At 44.7% G+C, this 25,661-nt stretch overlaps 1 protein-coding gene across 2 annotated transcripts in view; it reads left to right on the forward strand.

The window, feature by feature from the left end:
* The first annotated feature begins 601 nt into the window (after nucleotides 1-601).
* The window catches only part of GCNT2 (glucosaminyl (N-acetyl) transferase 2 (I blood group)), a 57,570-nt gene continuing 32,510 nt past the window's right edge, over nucleotides 602-25,661 (forward strand). Inside the window, exon 1 of one of the 2 annotated variants that reach the window (XM_032424852.1) lies at nucleotides 602-1,898. In XM_032424852.1, the coding sequence (XP_032280743.1) occupies nucleotides 983-1,898 (916 nt within the window). In that variant the 5' untranslated portion in view covers nucleotides 602-982. Of the gene's footprint in view, nucleotides 1,899-24,394; nucleotides 25,620-25,661 lie in introns of those variants that run through there. The other variant, XM_032424851.1, reaches the window with a different exon arrangement.

Raw genomic sequence — 25,661 nt, forward strand, 5'->3', positions numbered from 1 at the left:
AGATGATGTTCTCTGGGTGTTTAAGAGCTGAGTGCCCCCCAGGTCCCCTAATCTGAACATCACTTGTGGCCAGGATTCAAGTTCTTTCCAGGGAAAGTTTAAAGCCTTAAGTAAATCAGGGGTTGTAGCTTGGGACTTGCTCGTGTGACAAGCACCACCGTGGATGCTGGATGCCATAAGGGCGGGGGAGAGGGGCTGGCACCTGATCTCAAAGTCACGGCCCCAGGGAGCCTGCGTTTTCAGGTCCCCTAGGACTGGGAGTCCCTTAATCTCTTGTTTTTGTAAAGGGTAGGGCAGGGCTCGAAACCATGACAAAGGAGCCGGGATGTATGCTGTTGTTTTTTCTTTTAGATCTTGTCTCTTCAGTCACTTTTGTCATTAGAGCATGTTTTTCATGAAAGCATTTGCACACGGAGGCCACATTACATCCCGTGGATTGGACTGGAAGGGCCGAGGGGCCAGGTGTTGCCATGAGCAGCCAGAGGGGGGGCGCGCCCCCGCCTGCGGGTGACTAGCAGGAAACAGCACGCCTGCCAGAACACATTATTTCAACTTTGGCTTTCACGGCGCTAATCCCCTGAATGGGGGGTGGGGGAAACACGCGGGGGAACTCAAAGACATCTGAGAAGCTCATCCTGCAGCGGAAAGGAGTTGCCGGAGAGATCGGGGGCCACAGCGAGCAGATGCGGACAGGGAGGCAGAGGGAGGGAAAAGGCCGGGCTTCGGGAACCTGCCGCGGGGCTTTGGACAAAGGGCCTCTGAGAAGCAGAGAACGAGGCGGGACCAGTTGCTAATATCAGCACGGGGGACGGACGGAGCCAGCAGCTGGACTCCCGGCATGAAACGGAATCAATTCCCAGCGTCTCCTTCAGGTTAGGAATTACTGGAGTATGTACCAAACTAAGAACTCAAAGGAAAAAGTAAGTTTGGGGAAGGACTTCCAGATCTTGCCCGTCTTTGAAATCTTGCTCCTCTGTGAGGCATGCCTTCCATGCGTTACCTCTTTATAGTTTCTGTTTCTTGCGTAATCATTTTTATTGTGTTCTACGTGCTCAGTTTTGGGGGAGAGCAAAGCTTCCAGAGGCTGAATAACTCAGACACTTTGATGCTGACTCAAGTTTGCGCATCCTTTGTCAGAGGCAAAACGCCTTTCCTGTGGAGAAACAAACTGATAATGTACGAGAAGTCTTCTTGCAAGGATTACCTGACCCAAAGCCACTACATCACGGCCCCTTTATCTAAAGAAGAAGCTGAATTTCCTTTGGCATATATGATGGCCATCCATCACAATTTCGATACCTTTGCAAGGCTCTTTAGAGCTATTTACATGCCTCAGAATGTCTACTGTGTTCATGTGGATGAAAAGGCGACCGTTGAATTTAAAGATTCAGTGGAGCAATTACTGAGCTGCTTCCCAAATGCTTTCCTGGCTTCCAAGATGGAGCCAGTTGTCTATGGGGGGATCTCCAGGCTCCAGGCTGACCTGAACTGCGTCAAAGACCTCGTGGCATCCAAGGTGCCGTGGAAGTACGCCATCAACACGTGTGGGCAAGACTTCCCCCTGAAAACCAACAAGGAGATAGTTCGGTATCTGAAAGGCTTTAAAGGGAAAAACATTACCCCGGGGGTGCTGCCCCCAGCTCACGCTATTGGACGGACTAAATACGTCCACCGGGAGCACCTGGGCAAAGAGCTTTCCTATGTGATCAGAACCACAGCGCTGAAACAACCTCCTCCCCATAACCTCACCATTTACTTTGGCTCTGCCTATGTTGCTCTATCCAGAGAGTTCACCGACTTTGTCCTCCACGACCCACGGGCTGTTGACTTGCTCCACTGGTCCAAAGACACTTTCAGCCCTGATGAACATTTCTGGGTGACGCTCAATAGGATCCCAGGTATGTGTGGTTCTGTGTTTCACATGACGTCAACGTGCTGTACTTGGAAAGGCTTCTCCAGAGCCTGCTCCTTTTTAGTGGACATAGAAGTTGAAAAGTGAAATCCATGGTTCTCCCTCTAATCCTTTCCAGATGCAGAATCATGGTCTAGCATGGCCAAGTAATACCTTTGAGTGGTATTGCTTTAAAACCGATCGTGTTCTTTTGCGTTCATCTTATTAAATCTTTACCACAATAGGCATTACTTTCTTGGTCCCCGGTGGTGTTCTTGCTTTCCCCCAAATTTGTCAGACTTGCTCTTACCTCAGGGTCTTTGCCTCAGCCATTCTCCTTCCTACCCCCAGACCTGCACAGGCTCCTCGTCAGCCGGATGTTACAGCTCACAGAGGCTGAGCTGACCAGTCCACCCTGTTTTTCTTTCAAAGGAATTTGGAATAATCATTTTTTTAAATTTGGAATAATCATATTTACTTATTTTCACGGGTTTGTTCTTGGCCTTCTCTATATTATTAGCGCCATGATGTTGGGGTCATTTTCTATCTTGTTAACAGCTGCATCCTCAATGCTTAGAACACATAGTAAATGGTCGATAAATTCGATAAATGATTGAGTAATGAAATGAATGAATAAATGACCAAGCATAAGGCTTTACACCATAGTTGCCTCCCTAAGACCCAGTGAGTTGAGAAATATTTGGACTCATGCATATACTATATCACATGTGTAGAGTTGGGTTTTTTTTTTTTAAACATTTTACTTCAGATCAATAATGAGATTCTAGGAGCAGCTCCTTCTTCTCTCAACAAAACATTTCTATCTTTACCAATGGACCAGATCAGTTATTTTTAAAACTACATAAACCTTGATAGGATTTCTTCTGAAGGAAATCACATGCTTTGGACTCAATGAAAAATACAAAATGGATCTCTGATGAACTCAACAGCATTATTATAGCAAGAGAAAAGCAATCATTGTTCTGGTTTTGGGGGGCTGCCAACTTGGAAACACTGGTCGGTGCTCTCAGGCTGCAGGGCAGAGCCTGCTGGGCGATAAACATGCCAACATTCTCTGGAAAATACCGTGTTTGGTCTGTGAATCCCAGGGCGACTGGCCTGGTGAATAGGGTTTGCTCTTACTGTGAGCTTTGGCTCTCCTGACCTCCCCTCTCTGTCTGGCCCCATCTTTTCACCTCTTGTCTGCTGTTCCATCATTGGCATATAATTTGGGAGCGTTAGGTACGTCAAGGCTGATTTTCATATTTAAATATGTAGTCCCTTTCTATTCTCACTATTCCCTTTTGATTTATTAAAAGTCAGTACTATGTATGTGGTTCCTTACATATGGTTTGAGGTGAGGGCATTTCGTTAACTTAACAAAAGCCTGAATCATCACTTTTTAAAAGAAGAAAAATGTGGATTGGGGCTGGTGTTAAATGTCTGTGGTTACTGTGACAGGGGACGATCAGTCTTCTCAATGTCAAATCAATAGAAGAAAACCAAGGGAAAAAAGAATCTTTCACCTCCCTCCTTTTTCTTTTTCTTCCCCTTAGTCTCCTTCTCCTTTCCAGCCATAGTCAAATAGACAAGGTGGGAGACCAAGATGGTTATGTAGATAAGCCCAGGAGAGGAGACCATTTTTGCTATAGGTTTGTGGTGTGGTACGCTTGCTGGCTTCTGCCCTCTCGGAGTGACCCTATCACTCCATGTAAATCACATAACCTCTTGGAACCTCAAATCTCCCCAACTACCAAATGAGGGCCCAGGTAAGAAGACCCCCTTTGTCTCTACCTGTGCCTTTCCTTGCAGAAGACACATTGCCCAGCACCGTATAAACACCTGGCACGCAGCTATCAGGAATCTGTAGGAAGGTAGAAATCAATGTTGGTGAGTCAGGATTCTCAGTTGCCCATTAGCCTTGGCGAATGCATTCCATTTCCTTCAGAGGTGAGAGCTCCAGCATGAGCAGCCCCCAGGGAGGAAGGCAAGCACAGCCCAGAATCAGTGATCCCTCAGGTCTGATTCTGCAAGGGATGCTTTTCAGGATAGCATGACATCTCCTGCGGCTTTGACTCCTTTCTTAGACGCTGGATGGCATCCTGGTTCAGGGAGAAAGCAGAAGGATATCCTGCTTGTAGGTGGGGTCTTCCTGAATTGCAAGTTATTTTTAAAAAAACCAAATCATCAAACGCTCTAGCCCATGTTGGGTGTCTTCATCTTCAAAGGCAATGTAAAATCCAGTCACACACTCAAGGAGCTCCCGGGTTTTAAGCTTGAGTATTCCTTGTGACTTAAGATTTAGTGTGTGAATCTGGTTCTTTGCTACCAGACAACTTCGAATGATACCAGCTCTTCTATTTTCAGTGTCAGGTGAAAAGAGGAAAAGCCCTTCAGCAAGTACAGTGTTGACATCTTTTTTGCAAAATGTGCAAGTACAGATAGTGTTGCTCCTTTCCTCCCTCAAAAGTTCCTTCCTCTCTTCCCCCTACCATCCTCAATTAAAGTGGTTGTGTTAGAAAGACCGTGCCAGGGCACTTCAGTTTCCCCAAATCACCCACCAAAGTAACAGGACCACGAAAATGGCTAGTTCCCTCTAATGAGATCACATCAGAAAACCAAGTGAAAATAGTTTAAAGTTGGTGAGACTCAGTGGAAAGTATATTCACAGAGGTAGCCCCGAATCACATAGCTTCACTGGCTTTTTTTTTTTTCCATGTTATCTTTCTATTGAGAAAATGATTTCACTCTTGGTTTTCAACCCTTCGACTTTTTCCATTCTGCACTGGAATTAGAAATGGTATCGAAACAGGCCAGAAAGAGTCCCTTGGGGAAAAAGGCCCCAGTCTCTCATCCTTCTTCAGGAAGGGAAGCCAGACAGAGGGGGCTGTCATTCCACTCTGTGCGGCTCCTGCAGAGATAGACTATCTAGACCTCTCCCTTCTGGCCATATTCCCAGAGGAAACCCTCCAGGAGCGCAGATTTCAACACTTCTCTGACCGACACTACAGAGCACCAGGTTCTCCTAGCCATAGTCCAAAGACCATGTTCTCGAGCTTTTCTGGTTATTCCTATAGCTCTGTCTTTGGCCTCCCTGCCCCATGGTGGAGAGCCAGAGTCCATTTAGATTTTTGCTTTAAATCTTGTGAAATTGATCAGTATCTGCAGAAACAGCTGTTGGGCTTGTTTTTTACAGGTAGATTCCTGACCAAATTGTCCATCTTCAATGGAAAAGCAAAGCTGTTACTTTTTTTCCCAGCTATTTTTTTTTAACCCCCCTCACTATGTAAGTTTGTTCTTTTAAATTGTTGCTCATGCATTACTCTGACCTTTCTCATGCCATGAGCTTTTTCTTCCATAAGAATGTTTTCATTTGCCTCTCTTCCTTTTTCCATTTTGTATACGTTTTTTTTTTTCAGAGCCCAACTTCAAATAAATTATCTCAACCTCAGAAGTGACTGCATGATCACATTTCCGCATTTTTCAAATCTAAAAATAGCATGTTTCCTACTTCGATTTATTTTGCTTCTTTAACTTCGAGTTTTATTTATATGTGCACATTCTTTGGGAGTGTGCTCTGACTCTTTAAGTGGCAAATGGCAGAAACACAACTCTAAGTTCCTGAAATAGACACCAGAACCCACTGGGTCACAGAAATGAGATGCTCAAAAGGCTCCAAATAAAGCTGGATCGAGAGTGGAAACAATATATTCAGGACTCTTTCTTGCCAGGTGGTCTCTCTAGGAGGTGAAAAACTGTTTCTGTTTGCCCAGAGCTAAAGGGAGGTCCTAGGTATGGGACTCTCAGTGCTATCATCAGAAAAGTCCTGGCAAACTGGGACGAGCTGGTGACCTTCTCTCTCTCTCTGTGTTGGCCCCATTCAGGCAGGTTCTCCCCACATGGTGTCAGAAATGGCCAGAAGTAGCTCCGGGTATGTGGTTCTGACCCCTGGCACTCCTGGGGGACAAGAAAATCTTTTTCCTGAGAGTTCCAGCAACAGTGTAGGGGAGTCCTCATATTGGTCCTGCTTGTTCCAGATCCCTATCCCTAACCAAACTGGGGCGCAGGGGTGAAGAATGTTGACCAGCCTTTCTTTGGTCACTTTCCCAAGGGGGCAGACTATGGTGGAAGGTGGTTCCTTAGACACAGCAAAATCGTTCCTTGTCCTGAGGGCAGGGTGTTAATGATTATCTCCACCTGGTATTAGAAGGGCAAGATTTAGCTGAGATCTAAAACTTTAAGCCCTTGAGCAATTGTAATCTGGAGAATACTAATTAAATTAGTTTTGTGGAAGTGGCATGATCTCAAGAAGCATATCCCTTCTGCCTCATAAAAACATATTTTTTTAAGATTTTATTTTTAAGTAAGCTCTACACCCAACGTGGGGCTCGAACCCACAACCCCGAGATCAAGAGTCACATGCTCAGGGCACCTGTGTGGCTCAGTCAGTTAAGCGTCTGCCTTCAGCTCAGGTCATGATCCCAGGGTCCTGGGATCGAGTCCTGCATCAGGACTGCTCAGCAGGGGGTCTGCTTCTCCTTCTGTCCCTCCCCAGCCCACTTGTGCTCTCCCTCTTTCTTTCTCTCTCTCTCAAAAATAAATAAATAAAATCTTTAAAAAATAATAAAAATAGGGGCGCCTGGTTGGCTCAGTCATTAAGCGTCTGCCTTCGGCTCAGGTCGTGATCCAAGGGTCCTGGGATCGAGCCCTGCATCGCGCTCCCCGCTTGGCCGGAAGCCTGCTTCTCCGTCTCCCACTCCCCCTGCTTGTGTTCCCTCTCTCACTGTGTCTCTCTCTGTTAAATAAATAAATAAAATCTTTAAAAAATAATAATAAAAATAAAAGAGTCACGTGCTCTACCAACTGAGCCAGCCAGGCACCCCCATAAAAACATTTTTAATAACATTCCTTTGTTATGGTTGGAGAGTACTTATTTTGCAAAAGTACTTACACATAATCTTTAATCCTTGTAAGATCCCTATAAAAGGACTACCATTCCCATTTTGCAGATGAGAAACTTGAAGACTAAAATATGTGACTTGTCCAAAGATAAATACCTCATATACCTAGCAAGAAGTAAGAATAAAAAGAAACATCTAGAAGGAGAGGGGAGACTTGTGTTATACATTTAGATTAAAATGTACCTAGTTTGATGAATTCTTCATTTAATTATTGTAAAAAGTGCAAGTGTTCCAAAGACAAAACTTGGCTCATTGTAGGTCTTGTTAAGTTTGTGGAATGGTTAGGGGCACCTGGGTGGCTCAGTCGTTAAGCGTCTGCCTTCAGCTCGGGTCATGATCCCAGGGTCCTGGGATCGAGCTCCGCATCGGGCTCCCTGCTCAGCAGGAAGCCTGCTTCTCCCTCTCCCACTCCCCCTGCTTGTGTTCCCTCTCTCGCTGTGTCTCTCTCTATCAAATAAATAAATAAATAATCTTTTTAAAAAAAAAAAGTTTGTGGAATGGTTAGATGTCTGGACCCTCACCCAAGAGTGTTCTCTCTTGTTCCTTATGTCATCTGGATAGTTAGCCCATTTTCCTGGAACTTGGGCTTTTTCCTGTGAGTGGGAGGTACAGGAAAAACGAGGGGACTGTTTACTGTACATCTGCCAATGGGTCTGCCTTATCTTAGTTTAATCTTCACAAGAATCTTGTCCGGTCAGTACTTAAACCCACATTTTACCAACGAGAAGATGGAATCGGAACAGTTGAGTAATGTGCCTTGCTCCAAAAGTAGAAGGCACAGCGAAGGAGAGAATGGGTACAACGAGAACATCAAATCCTGCACACTCAGACCTCAGCCTACACCCTCACCTTTGTGTGCCCTTGAATCCCACACGGTCCTCTCTTAGCTCCGCCCCACAGGCTGGATTCCCACTCTCTCGCTCTCTCACTGCCCCATCACTGTGGATCTGGCTTTCCCTGGAGCTTGGATTCCAAGACTTGGAGAGACCCAGGTTGGAATCCTAGTTCCTCCATCCCCAGCCACGCGGCCCGACACTTAATAAAAAAGCACCAGCTTGGAGTAATAGAGCAAAGGTATTGAAAGCATGTAGCCAGACTGCCCGGCTCTGGATCCCTGCTTTGCCATTTACAAGTTGTGTGACCTCGGACAGGTTACCTGCCATCTATAAGATAGGGAAAATAATAACATTTATATCAAATATATGAGGCTTAAATGAACTGGACTAGTGCCCAGCCCCTGTTTAAGTGTTAATTTTTATTATTGTTCTTGTTGTCTTCACCTATAAAATGCATATTCACTTAATAAATATTTATTGAGCACCTAGGTACCATGCTAGGTATGGGGATATCGTAGCGAGTGAGACAAAGAAGGCCCCTGGCCTCGTGGAGCGTATGTTCTAGATGGGGAACAGATAAGAATAAGCAGACAGATAAGATAATTAGAGATTATGGTAAGTGCTATGAAGGAAAGACAGGCTGATCCAGAAAGGGACCTGCTTCAAAATGGGGTGGGTCAGGGAAGCCTTCTTGGAGAAAGGAGCACATGAGCTGTTCCTCCTAAATGAGAACGAGCCAGCCATGCCCTTGAGAAAAAGGTGCCAGGTGGAGGGGCGGGGCTTGCAAAGGTCCCAGGGGAGCAGGACGGTGAGGGTTGGAGCTGGGATGAGGTGGGCAAGGCCCTCGTGGGACGGCCACGGGGATGACACGAGCCAGCAACACCAGCTGCTGCTGTATGCAGATTTTCTCCTGCACAGGGGTGGGCACCCCTAACCCTTGCATTGTTCAACGGTCAACTGTGTTTTCTCTGACTCCATTCTCACCTGCTTTAACCCATTCTCCATAGTGGCAGGATGACCTTTATAAAAATTGATCATGCAGTCATCTCTCTCCTTGACGACCTTCAGTGCATCCTCATCACCTCCAAAATAACATCCCAGCCCTTCACTGGGCACAGGGCACTCTTAGCCTTTCTAGCACCTTTTCTTGCTACACACCGCATCCCATACTGTAATCCAGCTCTACTGGAGGACTTGTGAGTCCCAAATGTGCCACTCCCACCCTCCCTGCCTTGACTCATGCCAGTCCCCCTGACAGGACGCTCTGGACTTTTCCTCCCTCTCCCTCATTTGACTGACATATGCCTTTCTTTTAAGATTCAGCTTATAGTCACTCTCTAAAAAGACTTTCGTAATTCCCACTCCTGTGGACTCACTTCTCCTGTATCATACTGTACTATTAATAGTCTTGGAATGCTGTGTTTGTGTTCCCAGTGGCCTTCTAGACTGAGCTTCAAAGGTAGAAACTGCACCTGCTAATTTTTGTTTTCTTTATACCTAGCACAATCCCTGGTACATGAGCAATGCTCAATACAATGGAGTCTCAACTTACATTCATTTAACTTGCATAAACTCAACTGTATTCACACATACACACAAACACACACACACATGCGAGTGCGTGCATGCACATACAATGTGTAAATTTGGCCATCCCACCCTGCCCTCCATTCTACCCAATTTGTCTGGAGAGTGAACATGAGGTGGATTCTGCTTATTCCCATGATGGGCCTTGGTTCCCATGGCTCCCTAATGTTAAAGATACTGTGTATATCTCATAAGATAGCTCCTCAACTAGAGCCAACTTCTTCATCTGGTGCTTGTTAGAAGAAACCACCATCTGGACCAAGATTAAAGGGAAAATCGGTCATGTTAGAATTATGGAGACTCCCTGTCATCTTAATGTGGCACATTCCCAAGGGATTTCTCCAAGGGAATTTTGACTGTATGTTGTTTCCCCTTTATACACTGACCTGGCAACCTAAACTCCCTGTAGGATGCATATCTTTCTCTCAATATGTCTTGAATTTATTGAACGGCTAGTAATCAGCAAACTCAGAACATGAATTCAGATTGTTTTGGGGCTAATCCAGTGTTCTCTGTCCTCCCGACAGTGAATGTATAGAATCATTCTTCTCTAGAAGTCATTTTTAGGGGCACCTGGGTCGCTCAGTCGGTTAGCGTCTGCCTTCAGCTCAGGTCATGATCCCAGGGTCCTGGGATCGAGTTGAGTGTCAGGCTCCTTGCTCAGCAGGGAGTCTGCTTCTCCCTCTCCCTCTGTCCCTCCCCCCGCTACCCCGCTCCCCCACTGGCTCGTGCTCTCTCTCGCTCTCTCACTCAAATAAAATAAATAATAAAAATCATTTTTACTTAGAAAGGCAGATAGGGTAAGAGCGGCAAAGAGATAATTATCAAAGACTAAAGCCAGTAGTCTTTGAACAATACTTTGTCATGGAAATGTTTTTTCTTGAGGACTATCTAGTTTTATTTATTGATTTATTTTTAATTTGTTACATACTTGAAGAGGTACATTATCTTTTTTTTTAAGATTTTATTTTTTATTTATTTATTTGAAGAGAGAGACACAGCGAGAGAGGGAACACAAGCAGGGGGAGTGGGAGAGGGAGAAGCAGGCTTCCCGCCGAGCAGGGAGCCCGATGCGGGGCTCGATCCCAGGACTCTGGGATCATGACCTGAGCCGAAGGCAGACGCCCAACGACTGAGCCACCCAGGCGCCCCTATCTTTTTAAGTTTTATTTAAATTCCAGTTAGTTAACATACAGTATAATATTAGTTTCAGGTGTACAATATAGTCATTCAACACTTCCATACATCACCTGGTGCTCATCACAAGTGCCCTCCTTAATCCCCTTCACCTGTTTCACCCATCCCTCCCCCCTCCACCCCATTCCCTCCCTTAACCATCTGTTTGTTCTCTAGAGTTAAGAGTCTGTTTCTTGGTTTGCCTCTCTCTCTCTTTTTTTTTTTCCCTTTGCTCATTTGTTTTGTTTCTTAATTCCACCTATGAATGAAATCATATGGTATTTGTCTTTCTCTGACTTATTTCTCTTAACTCTAACTCCATCCATGCCATTGCAAATTTTTTTTTTCTTTTTATAGCTGAGTAATATTCCATCATATATAGATACTACCTCTTCTTTATCCATGCATCAGTCAGTGGACACTTCGGCTATTTCCATACTTTAGCCATTGTAGATTATGCTGCTATAAACATCGGGGTGCATGTACCCTTTGAATTAGTATTTTTGTATTCTTTGGGTAAATACCTAGCAGTGCAATTGCTGGATCATGGGGTAGTTCTATTTTTAACTTTTTCAGCTATGATTCAGTAAAAGCTCTCATGTTGCCAAATGTGTTAAAGGGCATTGCTTTTATAATCCCTCTTTGAGAAACTTGTATTTAAATGGATAATTTTGTTCTTTTCTTACTCTTGGTTACCGACTATTGAGTTGAGACTTCGTTAATAGTTGATTTTAGAGTCACTATTCTCAGAGAAATTCAGAATTAGGGAAATTTGAATTTTCAATAAGCATCCCCCTGGGGTCTTTCCTCAGCTTGCTTTTTTGGCTCTTAATGTTCTCTCTCCCTTGGTGATTCTAATTTATGTCTGCAGCTCATCACTGCTTGGGTACTGATGAATCATAATCCTGCATCGTGCCCCCCAGGCCCTCCCAGACATTTCCACCTATCTATTGGCTATCTCTTCCTGAGGCTCCCACTGACATGCTCCCCCTTCCACCTCCCTACTCCCCACAAACCCACTTCTCGAGAATCTCTGTGACTGCCACCTCCATTCTCTCCTGCTAGCCAATGGCTTTCCACCCCATATCTAATCAGCACATTCTGTACATTCTGTCTGGGATGGTTTCTAGCGAGTATCACCCGCCCTGTTCCCATCGCTAGCACTATAACCCCAGCCCATCACGCCACTCTAATAAGTCGTTAGACCCGTCCCAAGTGCACTCTCTAGCCCAGGTCTCTCTCTTCAAACCATTCTAACACTCTTGACATATTTTTCTCATGAAGGCATGGCTCTAAGAATAACTTCTCAATCCCAAGTGCTTTAAGGAGTTCCTGCAGCTTATTAAATTACTCTGTACAGACATCTCAATGTGGCATGTTGCCTATCAGCATATTCCTAGTAACTCTCACCTCATTGTCAGTTCCCACTGCTGCTTTCCCAGAAAAACCACCGTGCCTTGTGTTCCTGCCTTTGGCATTTTTCTTCTTCAGGTCATTCTCTCTACATGGGCCATTCTCCTCCATCTCTCACATTTAAATAATGGTTTTAATATGACCGCATTCAATGGCTTTCATTTAGGAAGCTTCCCCTGATTCTTTTTTTCAATTATACACTTTGTAAACCTTTGTCATAACTCTTTCATGTCATTTTGTAATCTTCTCTACATTTTGAATGTGACTATCATATTACCCTGACTGAACTATCTAATCTCTTTTTGGGTCTTTTATATTTTTGGCAGCCCAACATAGTGAGCATCCAGTGGGATAAGAATAGTTACTGAATTGATTTAAAAGGAAATAATTTTTTATTCAGGTATAATTGTCATGCAGTGTTATATTAGTTTCAGGTGTACAATATAATGATTTAACAATTCTATACATTGCTCAGTGTTCATCAAGATAAGTGTACTCTTAATCCCCTTGATCTATTAACATTCCCCCTTCCCCCCAAACCTTCCCTCTGGCAACCACCAGTTTGTTCTCTGTATTTAAGAGTCTGGGTTTTTGTTTGTCTCTGTTTTCTTTGTACTTTTTTTTTTCTCCTTAAATTCCACTTGTGAGTGAAATCCTGTGGTATTTGTCTTTCTCTGGCTGACTTATTTCACTTAGATTTATACCCTGTAGGTCCATCCATATTGTCACAAATGGCAAGATTTCACTCTTTCTTGTGGCTGAGTAATATCCCATTGTATATACATACCACATCTTTATCCATTCATCTATAGATGGACACTTGGATTGCGTCTGTATCTTGGTTATTGTAAATAATGCTGGAATAAACATAAGGGTGCATATGTCTTTCTTTTCAAATTAGTGGTTTTTTTTTCTTTGGGTAAATACCCAGTGTGGAATTACTGGATCGTATGGAAGTCTATTTTTAATTTTTTGAGGCTCCTCCATACTGTTTTCCACAGTGGCTGCACCAGCTTGCATTCCCACCGACAGTGCACGAGGGTTCCCTTTCTCCACATCCTCACCAACACTTGTTATTTCTTATGTTTTTTATTTTAGCCATTCTGATGGGTCTGAGGTGATATCTCATTGTGGTTTTGATTTGCATTTCCCTGATGATGAGTGATGTTGGGCATCTTTTCATGTGTCTATTGTTCATCTGTATTTTTTCTTTGGAAAAATGTCTGTTCAGGTCCTCTGCCCATTTTTTAATCAGATAGGATTTTTTGGTGATGAGTTTATGTGTTCTTTGTATACTTTGGATATTAACCCTTATCAGATATATCATTTGCAATTATCTTCTCCCTTTCAGTAGGTTGTCTTTTGCTGCTTTCCTGCACTGTGCAAAATTATTTTGGTGTAGTCCCAGTTATTTAATTTTGTTTTTGTTTCTCATTTGAAGAGACATAGCTAGAAAAAATGTTTCTACAGCTGATGTCAAAGAAATATGTTTTATTCTAGGAATTTTACCATTTCAGGCCTCACATATAGGTCTTTAATCCATTTTGAGTTTATTTTTGTATATGGTGTAAGAAAGCCAATTTCATTCTTCTGCATGTAGCTGTCCAGTTTTCCCAACACCACTTGTTGTAGAGACTACCTTTTCCCCCGTTGTATATTATTGCCTCCTTAGTCATGGATTAATTGACCATATAAGTGTGGGTTTATTTCTGACACTCTACTCTGTTCCATTGATCTATGTGTCTATTTTTGTGCCAGTACCATACTGTTTTGGTTACTGTAGCTTTGTAGTATATCTTGAAATCCAGGATTGTGATAATTCCAGTGTTGTTCTTTCGAAATAGAAATAATTTTTAATATGCCGCTCAGCCCTGCTGCTCAGTCAGCTGCAAATCATCCCCTCCACCCCCACCCCCATCATCTCACACACACACACACACACACACACACACACACACACAACCTAGATTACTTTGCAACGTTCTGAGGGATCAACTTAAGACAGCATTTTCTAGCCATGTGCAGTCTTTCTGGGACATTTCCTGAAGTCCTTTCTGCTCCTGGTAAACAGCAATGGGACTGGTCTCTCTCCTTCAGTTTTTCCAAAGCATCTTGCTCACCTTGGGAATGCTTCCCAATGCCAAGCTTATTTTGGGAGCAGTATGGGTTCAAGCCAGACTATGCTTCAATCTGAGGTCTCCATCTTTGAGTTTACCAAACCGGTGCCTTATTCTGCACCAAAGAAGTAAAAAGAACAGCCCAACAGTAGAGGCCCCTGGGTTTTCATAAAGCTGCTTTTTAAAAAAAGATTTATTTATTTATTTGAGAGAGAGAGAGAGCATGCAGTGGGGAGGGGCAGAGAGAGTCTTAAGCAGACTCCCAGCTGAGTGGGGAGCCCAGTGCAGGGCTCAATCCCCAGACCCTGGGATCACAACCTGAGCCGAACCAAGAGTTGAACATTCAACCAACTGTGCCACCCAGGCACCCCATAAGGCTGCTTCTTTGATGGAAAAAAAACCTCATCAGTTGGTTAGGGAAATGACCTTGTTAAGATCTTGGGTGATTTTTTTTTTTTTTCTCTGAAACTCAGAGTAGACAATTTGCAATCTTAGAAAATTACATCCAAAGCAGTAGATGTATTAGTTACTTTCCTAACTAACCATTTCTTAGTGTGGTTTCTCAATGTCAGAGCTGTTTACAAGCCTGTCTTTATCTCATCCTCCGACCTGCAGAGTATTTGACATTCTTTCTTGAGATGTTTCTGGACAAAACCATGAGTGTCAGGTTTTCCCCAAAATATATTGATCCCGTATCTACGTCAGTGCCATGTTTTCAGAGAATAGATGGATGATATTGATTCCCTATAATCTTTCTTTTCAGCCAGATTTAAAAGATCAGAACTTAATTGTGAACATTTGGGGAGTAAAACTGCCATTTTTATATAGATTTATTTATTTTAAAGAGAGAGAGAGAGAGCATGAGTGCCCGTGTGCATGCAAGCAGGGGAGGAGCAGAGGGAGAGGGAGAGAGAGAATCTCCAGCAGACTCCCCACTGAGCACAGAGCCCAATGCAGGGCTTGATCCCACCATCCTGAGATCATGACCTGAGCCAAAATCAAGAGTTGGACTCTCAACTGTCTAAGCCACCCAGGAGCCCCCAAACTGCCTTTTTATTTTTTTAAGCAAACTGAAGATACTCAGATCATCCTAATGCAGTTAGCTTCCTGCCATCCTAAGTCCCCTCTTCTAGACACTTCCTCTTTCCCCACCGCCTTCCTTAGCCCCAATCTTCACAGGATTCCTCCTTCATGAAAATCTGTAATTCTGGCTTCAAGTCAGAGCTCCTTGGGGGTCTACAAGAAGAAGGACCTCCTGCCTGGGACTACAAGAAGAAGGACCTCCTGCCTGGGACTCCAAACGCTCTCCCACATCCCACCTGAAAACTGTGCAGCTTAGACCCTGAAGTCCTGGCTAGGTGTCCGGTGGTCTCTTGGAGAGGCTGCACGCCCCCATCTGGCTTCTCCTCTCCCAGGACTTTGGTCTGTCTGAGCTAACTGCCCTCCACCCGCCTCCAAGTCTTCTTGATTTTATCACGGGTCAGTTATCCTACCACATTTTGGACTTTCCCCTGCACTTAGTGAATCCAAACAAAACTCCCCAGTGCAGTTTTCCTGTAAAAACAGCCTCCTCTTTATTCTGGGCAGAATTTAGAATAATCACCGCATTTAGAGCTGAAAGAAGCCCGAGGGAGAGTCTACTTCCAATCCTAAGGTTGTACAAATTTGGGAAATGAGAGTCAGAGAGCTCAAATGGCTGGTTGACTCTGCTGCTCCGTAAATAAGTGAACATTTTCTGGCTTTGTTGCCTCATTTATTGCAAATGTTAAAATAAGCGTTTCCATTCATAAGACCCCCATATTTTTCTATTAGTCTTGTGTTAACAGAAAGAAGACCTCTCAAGTCACATGGGATGTGGAGGGGAGGGGATTTCAGAATCCGTTGACACTATAATAACAGTTATTTTCCTTTTGGGTTCTCCCTTTATTATGTAGGTTGTTATTAAGACATTCTTATATCCAGTGGGGAACATCTGTGTAGGTAGAACAATTTACGTGTGTTCTTTTTGGTTCACTGTGAAGCTATCCCACAAATGCTAATCATTTTGTCCCCATTCCTCAGTGGTTTGGGATATGTAGGGAAGGGTTATGTAGTTTTTATGCATTACAGTTTGCAGACTTTTGATGGTCTGCATGCTCCCCCACCCAGATCAATGGCTTAAACATTTCTTTCCCTTCCACACTGATCGGTTTTTTTTTTTTTAAGGATTTATTTATTTGAGAGAGAAAGAGGGCACGTGCAAGCTCACGAGCAGAGGGAAGGGCAGAGAGAAAGAATCTCCAGCAGACTCCCCACTGAGCATGGAGCCCCACTGAGTGAGGAGCCCAATGCGGGGCTTGATCTCATGACCCTGAGATCATGACCTGAGCTGAAATCAAGAGTCAGATGCTTCACTAACTGAGCCACCCAGGTGCCCCTGGTATTTTTTTTTTTTTAACCTTTCTTTTCTTTTCTTTTTTTTTTGAGAGAGAGAGAGAGAGGGAGGGAGAGGAGGGGCAGAGGGGAAGAGAATCTTAATCAGGCTCCACGCCCAGCATGGGGCAGGGTGGGGGGCCTTGATCTCACATCCTTGAGGTCATGACCTGAGCTGAAATCAAAAGTCAGAGGCTTAACCGACTGAACCACCCAGATGCCCCACACACTGATCAGTTACTGAATACTCTAAGTAAATACCTCTCAGCTGTGAGTGGGTAGGACTGCTGGTGTCTAGGGTTACCAATTCATCCTGGTGTGCCCAGGACTTTCCCAGTTTTAACACTGAAAATCCTACATTCCCCAGAAATTTCTCCATCTTGGGCAAACTGGACAGATGGTTACCCTAAGCGCTGCCCCAGCACATTCCTACTCACTTCCCAATGCCCAGGTCATCTCAGGATCAAGATATTTATGTTCCATAGAACAGCACTGATCAATAAACTGGAAACAGGTTATAATCAAACCACTCAGTTATGCAGGTTCATCATACTGAAGACTGGTTGATGGGTAGTGATTGAAACTGCACTATCAGTCACGAGGGCCCTAACCAAAGCAGACTGGGGCCAAGCCTACTCTATTTATAACAATTTTTCCATTGTTTTTGAGGAGAGAGGATAGAGTTTAAGGAAGTCATTTAAAAGGATAAATCAGTACACATAAAATCTGAATCTAAAACCACTTTAACCAGTGGGAGAAATCAAATGCAAAGATCTTCAATGAAGTGCAAACACAGGACATATCTTGGAGAAAAATTTGTTCCAGCATTTTAACGTCTAGGAAAGAAGAAGTGTCTGCTTTTTGGGATTGATCCAAGCCCTCTGCCCTAATAAACTGTCTAAACTCAAGTTAATGACAGGTTCTGTGGGAAAGATGTTAGTAGGAGAGTGGATTGAATAAACTGAACACGAGTCAAGAATTTAATAGGGCTATTAAAAGTAGAAGTTGGAGGGAGCCACTGCTTATCTCTATTTTAAGACGGTTTTGCTTCCACTTATTTGAAAATGTTCAAAAGATAAGGAGTATCTTCAAGATACAGTTCTCTGGCAGCTGCTGAATGATAAAATACTGTCTCTTAGAATCTCCAACAGACACCCTGCTGAGTGCAGATCCCGACACAGGGCTCAATCCCATGACCCTAGGATCATGACCTGAGCCAAAACAGAAGAGTGGAATGCTCAACTGACTGAGCCACCTAAGTACCCCAGTGAATATATCTTAAAAAAAAAAAAAGTGGAGATGCTTGCTTCAAGCCCTCTTCCAGTACAATTAATGATTGTAAATTAGCCATCGCCTTGCTGAGTAATGCTATCTGTTGGTAAAAGGTTTATGGTTTATTTAATAAATGAAACTGCCAAATTAAAAAAAAATACTGTCTCTTAATAGAAATACTATCCCCTTGCAATGTCAGTTCGATGATCAAAAATACGGAGATGGAGGAGTTTGGAGGTAGTTGGTGTCAGAAAGGTGGCAGAAGACTATCCCAGATCTGGACAGACCTTGGACATGCAAGTTCTCTTCATGAATCTGCAATCTTTTTTTTCTCAAAGGAGACATTTAGAAAAGTTGCATAGAAAGACAGTCACCTATTCTGTTCTTGCAATTTAACAGAATATAACCAAAGATAAAAATTTTTGTTTGTGTTTTGTGTTTGGTTTTTACTTTTGTTTTTGTGTGGGCAATTAGAATTAAATCTGGGCAGTTCACCCCAGAAGGGAGAGAACTTTGCTCCCCGAAGAATACTACTTCTAGGGAAATAGGAAAAGGAGTGGGACCCCAGAAGAATGAGGTTGTGCTGCGTGGCATAGCAGGTGGAGAAAATGCAGAAGAAGCCTTCTTAGCCAGATTTACTTTCCACCACTTGGATAGACTACTCCTTTTTTAAAAATTGGGAAACTAAGGTAAAGTGATCCCAAGAGACTTTTTCAGGGTCATGTAGGAAACAGCAGAGCCTTGGATATTTTTTTTTTTTTTAAGATTTATTTATGTATTTTAGAGAGAGAGCACAAGTGGAAGGGGCAGAGGGAGAGAGAATCACAAGCAGATTCCACACTGAGCGTGGAGCCTGATGCCGGGCTCGATTTCACGACCCTGAGATCATGACCTGAGCCGAAACCAAGAGTCTGTTGCTTAACCGACTGGACGACCCAGCCACACCTCCCCCCAGCAGAGCCTTGTTTAAACCCTGCTCCAAAGCCTCAGTCTTCCCCACTGTGCTGTGTATTTGTCTCTATCATAACCTTTTTATGGGGTTGTATTTGTCTCTATTATAACCTTTTTGTGGGGTCCACCAGCAGGCTGGCACTCTGAAGAGGTAACCATTTGGATGTGGTTTGAAAAAAGAGTCTGAAGGGGCTGCAGTTGGGAATGAAGAGTAGTTGCCCCACCCTGAGGCAGGGGGACAGGGCAGAAGGGGCCAATGCCACCCATGATAACAGTGGCCTTGAGAGCTCCTGCCTATCCTTCGGGATCTTTTAGGTGGCAGAATGACCTCTCAAGCACAGCTGTTCTGCTTCACTAAACGTAGCTAGGAAGGCAGATGGGGCAGGTAGTTTCCTAGGTGAGCCAAGTTTGCCATCAGAGAGATGCCTGAAGATGTGTTGAGTCATTCTTCGGTGCAAGGCATCGTTCTAAGCTCTTTTTATGTCCCGACCTATTTAAATCTCTTTAGAACCCAGGGCTCCTGGGCGGTTCAGTCGGTTAAGCAACTGCCTTTGGCTCAGGTCATGATCCCAGGGTCCTGGGATGGAGCCCTGCATCGAGGCCCCGCTTTGGGCTCCTTGCTCCGTGGGGAGCCGGCTTCTCCTACTCCCTCTGCCGCTCCCCCTGCTTGTGCACGCGCACTCTCTCTCTCTATCAAATAAATAAATAAAATCTTAAAATAGATAAATAAATAAATAAGTCTCTTTAAAACCCTATGAGGTCAGTCTTCTTAGCACCTCCCTTTTCTAGAAAAAGAAGGACACTGAGTCATATAATCCAGTGCCCTGCACTCTAGCCCAGACGGTGTGTGTAAGGGCCTCCATGCGGGTCTAAGGATGACCAACATCACTATTTGCCCTCATTTCACATTCCTTTATCTGCAAAGATACAGAAATTCTAGGTGATGGCAAAGACTCCAATACTGCAAAATGTGGGCCTGGAGGATCACGATTGCAATCTAGAACAGAGATCAGCAAACTACAGACAGCCCCTGGGCTAAATCTGGCCCGTTCCTGTACTGTCCACAAACTAAGAGTGACTTTACATTTTTAAATGGTTGGGGAAGGGCGCCTGGGTGGCTCAGTTGGTTAAGCGACTGCCTTCGGCTCAGGTCATGATCCTGGAGTCCCGGCATCGAGTCCCGCATCGGGCTCCCTGCTGGGTGGGGGGTCTGCTTCTCCCTCTGACCCTCCCCCCTCTCATGCGCTCTCTCTCATTCTCTCTCTCTCAAATAAATAAATAAAATCTTTAAAAAAAATTAAAAAATAAAAAATAAATGGTTGGGGAAAAAAATCAAAAGAAGACGATTTGGTGTCATGGAAATTACATGAACTTGAGCTGTCAGTATCCATAAATTAAGATTTAGCAAGACACAGGCAATATGGTTATGGCTACTTTCATGCTGTGGTAACAGCACTCAGTGGTTGCATCAGAGACCAAAAGTCCCACAAGCCTAAAATATTTACTACGTGGCCCTTTATAAAAGAAATGCTGATGCCTGATAGAGGATCATGTGGTCAACATAATTGCCTAATATTTTCAGGGAAAAATTTTTGTCATAATTGTGAGTTTATTAACCAAAAGCCTCCCCTTTTGTGTAGAAAAAGATTTATTAAAAAAAGATTCTGAATAAACATATTTCACAAAAGACTTTTTTTTTTTAAGATTTTATTTATTTGAGAGAGAGAGAGAGAAAGCTCAAGCAGAGGGAGTGACAGAGGGAGAGGGAGAAGCAGACACCCCGCTGAGCAGGGAGACCGATGCGGGGCTCGATCCCAGGATCCTGCGATCATGACCTGAGCCGAAGGCAGACGCTTAACCCACTGAGCCACCCAGGTGCCCCCACAAATGACTTTTTAAATAGCATCTGCAGCATGTATGCATAAGATATAGAAATACATTTATATTTCTATTTGCTAGATGTTAGTACTCTGCTTGTTTTCAAAGAAAGTCTGGTTTGCCCAATGTTTGCAGTGATCTTTACGGTTGTCAAGCCCTTGCATGGTGACATTAACTTATTTGATAATTTACAAATACTGGAGGTCCTGATCGACAGTAATAAAATAGTCACCGAGCTGTATGAATGCCAGCCATTCTTTTATTGAATGATCGTGCACTGCTCTGCTCCTGGAGTTTTTCTGGAACCTACTTCATCCTCTGTCTGCCACCTCTTGACGAGGGTGCCCCGTTCCCCAGTGCTACGTCCCTCTTTTAATCTGTGACTTCTTATCTGTTCAGTTCCGAGTCAGTTTGTTACGATTGTGTCTAAACAAAGAGTCCAGAGGCTAAGTCTCAAGGGGGATTCAAAGTACATGACCTTTAATGCTTAAAGCAAAGATGATAAACTGGCATCTTTAGGGCCAAATGCAGTCTTTGGGGGTGCATATGCATGCATGCACTTGTGTCTTACAAAATGTGTTAGTGACTTGGTAACATTTAAAGAGTTTGGGATTTATATATATATATATATATAAAATTCAGCTTTCTCACTTCTCTTAAAATATCTGAAGAGTTGGCAGCACTGGCCCTATGACCAGCATGGCATTAATAGCTGGCGCTGAGCTGGAGCTGCTGCTTGCTTTAGGTGGGACCCAGGCTCTTCGCTGCAGTCCCCACCCTCCCCTCACCCTCAAGGTGTCCATGACACCTTGGCCAAGTGTTCGCTGCCACTCGTGAACTTACTAGCCCTGTCTTTCCCTTCCTCCACCAGCTTCACTTCCTTTTTTCATTTACGGTCCTCTGTACGTTCCAGTGTGTGAGTCCAGTCTGCGGCGTTGTGATCGTTGTTTTGGTTGCTGGGAGATCTTGTTTACTTTCTGGATCTCCCGTGCAGCCAAAGTCTTTCGGGTTGTCAGACTGACAGCCAATGGTGTACCCTTGGCAGAGTTGAGGGGGCCCATCAAAAAGCATCACCTTGATTCTGTAGCGATAATTAAACTGGGAGGAGCGATCTGAGGTCAAGGAGAACTATGAGCATGTGGGAAGGAGTCAGGCTCGGATTCCTCCCCTGCCCCTGTGACCACCGCACCAGCATTCGCGGTTACCTCTCGCGGCCCAGAGCTCCTAGAATGTTCATGAGAACTACGGGCCTGTGAGGGAAAAAAGATCCCACAGTGTTCTCAGAAAGCCCCCCAGAGCCTCGCCTTTTGCTTCCATGTTGAGCTGAGGGGATTATGCACAGTTAGCCGCTGTCCGGGTGCTGTCTCCTTGTTGGTGATGTTCAAGATTATCCTGGGACAGAGAGAGGCAGGGAGTGTGATACAAAATGTCCACATGACGACAGTGTTCAGTTTGTGAAGCCAGCTAGAGTGAACAGAGCAGAAATAACGTACTGGTTGGAAGTTGATAGCTTAGCCCGCCCAGTGATTTGCTAGAAGAAAATGCCTGTTCAGTTGCCCCAGATACCAAGCAAAACAAACCTACCCGCTGGGCTAAGTGCTTAGCAGGCATCCCATTTTCAAGTTAGGTTGTTCATCCAAAGCACTGTAAATAAGGCGGGACAGACTATAGAAGGGTTTCTGGGATACTGGTGTTTTGAACTGTAAATCACCTCACACCACTCCCCACCCCATTTGCAATCTGCTTTGACTAAATCATGATTAAAGATTTGTTGGGTTTGCTTTGGATGGGCATTCCAGCGGGGCTCCCTCTTGTGGGGCCAAGGCTCAAGGCAAAAAGAAGGAAGAACCCACAGAATCTGTGATGAGAGCCCCGTGCCTCCCCTCCCCCCTTTGGCTCTTTCCCTCCTGCTCTCCACAAGTCTGACCAAGGATGTATTTTTCAGAAAAGGGTGTGGCTCTAACTAGAATGAAGGGAAGTGAAGGCATCCAAACGGACAGTTCAGTTCCTCCCTTCCCATAGCCGTATTTCTACTTTTTGTCTGGGCCAAAGGGGGCTAGCGATGGGGAAGAAAAAGAATGGGATTTAACCTCCCCTCGTGTTCAGTGGGAATAAATCAACCCAGTGGAAATGTTTCTCTTTTCCATTACTAAGAACAGAAGTCAAAATATCAGTTCATTCACACGGTAAGAAATGTTGGATATTTTTCAAAAGAGAAATGACAACAGTAACTGGTAATGCGTATTGAACACGTGATCGTATACCCAAACCCTCAACAAGAGTCATCTCATTTACTGTTCTTCACAACCGCGAGAAATGGGAACCGCTGTGATTTTTCCATCTCACAGAGGAAGAACTGGGGCTAAGAGAGGTTAAGTAACTTCAGCCTGGTCTCTCAGCTGGTCACTGACCAGAGGCGATTTGAAGCCAAATAGACCGGCTTCAGCATCTGGACAAGGGAGCTGCAGAGTGAAGGTTTCTGGCTTCAGTCCAGCTGAATGATTTTGGAAAAAAAATATTCTTCTTGCCTTCCATTTCCTCATCTGTAAAATAAAGGGTCGTATTAGATGATCTTTGAGTCTGTTTCCAAATCAATACCCGTCACCTCCAGGCCACTGTTGTCATTCATTAGCTCCGTGGATTATAGTAAGCTAAGGGGGGTGTGGGATAGGAAGGGGGGCAGGGAGATTGCCGCGTTATACACCAAACACTTTCCTAACGGAGACAACTGCTCCAATGGCCACACGGTGCCCAGACAGGTAGGAAGGTTGGGTGACTGCAGGCTGAGAGGGGGGCAGGCCACTTTCAGCTACCACTGTGGCTGCCACAATTGATTTTTTTTTTTTAGCTGGACGAGTTACTTTCCCCCAGAAGCATCCTTACCACCCTCCTAAGTCTACAGCGCACTCCACATTTGCTGAGTGCTCCAGGCACCTGCACAGGTGAGCTATGACGACCGCTCTGTAATGTGACCAGACCTGCTGGGCGTCCAGTCCTGCCTCCCCTGAATTACACTGACTGGTACTTCCAGGAATTTTGCAGCAGCCCTGAAGCCTTTGTTCTTTCTTCAGAGTAAGGAAGTGGGAGAGAGGGGGCTGGGTGGGAAAGAGACTTCTTTGATTTGTATGAAATGACCTCAGATCGGAAGATGTCAGACTTTTCCAAAGACCAGTGGCAAGTGACTCCACATATTGTAGATACTGCCATGTCAGGAGTTCAAGATATCTGAAGCTCTGTGTGAAAATGGGAACCAACTTTCTGGGAGCAATGACTATCACCTTTCCCTCTCGCGTGCAAACGAAAGTGTGTTTCTTTCATTTATGTCATCCACACCGACCCTTTAATGTTACAAGTCACTGCTAGGTTCCTTCTGCCCTCATCCCATGCCCCAAGAGTGTAATTCTTTTTTCCTCTCTTCCCATACATAGCCTACACAAACATGTATATGCTATGTAACACCACTGGAAACGGATTTAACCCAGCTCGCCACAGACTCTTTGGCCGTTGATAATCTTTTACCTACGCCCATTACAAGTGCATTTTTTTTTTCTTCTCTGTGTCTGTGTGCCCAGAGGTAGAAATAACACTGAAATGCAAAAGAGGGGCAGAGAAACGGGAAGACGAATAAAGCCGAGGGGCAGAAGTCTTAAATGTTGTGGTTTGCAAGGCGGGCTGGCAGCTTGCGGGGGCGAAGCAGAAAAAGTAGAAGCACTTACTCTAAAAGGCGAGGAGGAGAATGCTGCAGAAGAGCCGGGAGATCAGATCCAAGTTGATGGGAAGGAAGGGGGGCGGGGTGAGGCGAGGGAAACTCAGCCCCAGTGAAAAGGACCCGTCAGTCCTTTCCAGAACGTAATTTGCTAAGATCCGCCACTTGCATTTCGTATGCATATGAGGAGGGTTTCCCGGAAGCGGGGCTGGGCTGAGCGCCGCGCTGCTGGCTGCTCGGGATTCAGCACCCGGGGTCCGAGAAGAGCGGTGCGAGCTAGGGCAGCATCTCTCGTCCGGCCCGCGCCACAGAGGATGGACGCCACGCTGGAGCGGACAATAAATGAGGATTGAAGGACTCAAGCCCTCTGGAGAAGCTTGCCGAAATTCAAGACTGGGAAGACAGGCGGTTCAACCTCTTCACACTTGCGGGTTAAGGGACTGGTCATTTCTCAATCCCTGGAGAGAGATTCCTTCCCCAAGGAAGTGAAAATAATGAACTTTTGGAGGTACTGCTTTTTTGCTTTCACTGTGTTCAGTGGGGTTATTTTTGTGATATTTTATAATAGCCCGTTACACCTGTCAAAGAATTTCGGGACGCTGAATAGCTCCAGTCACAGGTATTTTAGAATACATGCCTGTCATAACGCCTTAGAAGATAAGTCCACTTTTTTGTGGGGAAAGACCTTGCCATCACCTTTGGGGAGTGTCCCGTGTAAGGACTACCTGATCCAAAATCACTACATCACCAGCCCCCTGTCGGAAGAAGAAGCTGCTTTTCCTTTGGCTTATGTCATGGTCATCCATAAGGACTTTGATACTTTTGAAAGGCTCTTCAGGGCTATCTATATGCCCCAAAATGTCTACTGCGTTCACGTGGATGAGAAAGCCACAGCTGAGTTTAAGGAATCTGTGTGGCAGTTACTGAGCTGCTTCCCAAATGCTTTTGTTGCTTCCAAGATGGAGCCAGTGGTCTATGGGGGGATCTCCAGGCTCCAGGCTGACCTGAACTGCCTAAAAGACCTCGCGGCGTCCAAGGTGCCGTGGAAGTACGCCATCAACACGTGCGGGCAAGACTTCCCCCTGAAAACCAACAAGGAGATAATTCGGTATCTGAAAGGCTTTAAAGGGAAAAACATTACCCCAGGGGTGCTGCCCCCAGCTCACGCAATCAAGCGGACTAAATTCGTCCACCGGGAGCATATAGGCAAAGATGGCTCCTTTGTGAAAAATACTAATATTTTGAAAACCTCACCTCCACATCAGCTGACCATCTACTTTGGCACTGCCTATGTGGCCCTTACCAGAGAGTTTGTCAACTTTGTCCTCCATGACAAAAGGGCCATTGATCTACTACACTGGTCAAAAGATACTTACAGCCCCGATGAACATTTCTGGGTGACACTTAATAGGATTCCAGGTATGTGCTGATTTCCATTCCAATTTTTTCTTATTCATAGAT

The sequence above is a fragment of the Phoca vitulina genome, unplaced genomic scaffold, assembly GCF_004348235.1.
Source record: "Phoca vitulina isolate PV1807 unplaced genomic scaffold, GSC_HSeal_1.0 scaffold31, whole genome shotgun sequence".
Lineage (NCBI taxonomy): Eukaryota > Metazoa > Chordata > Mammalia > Carnivora > Phocidae > Phoca > Phoca vitulina.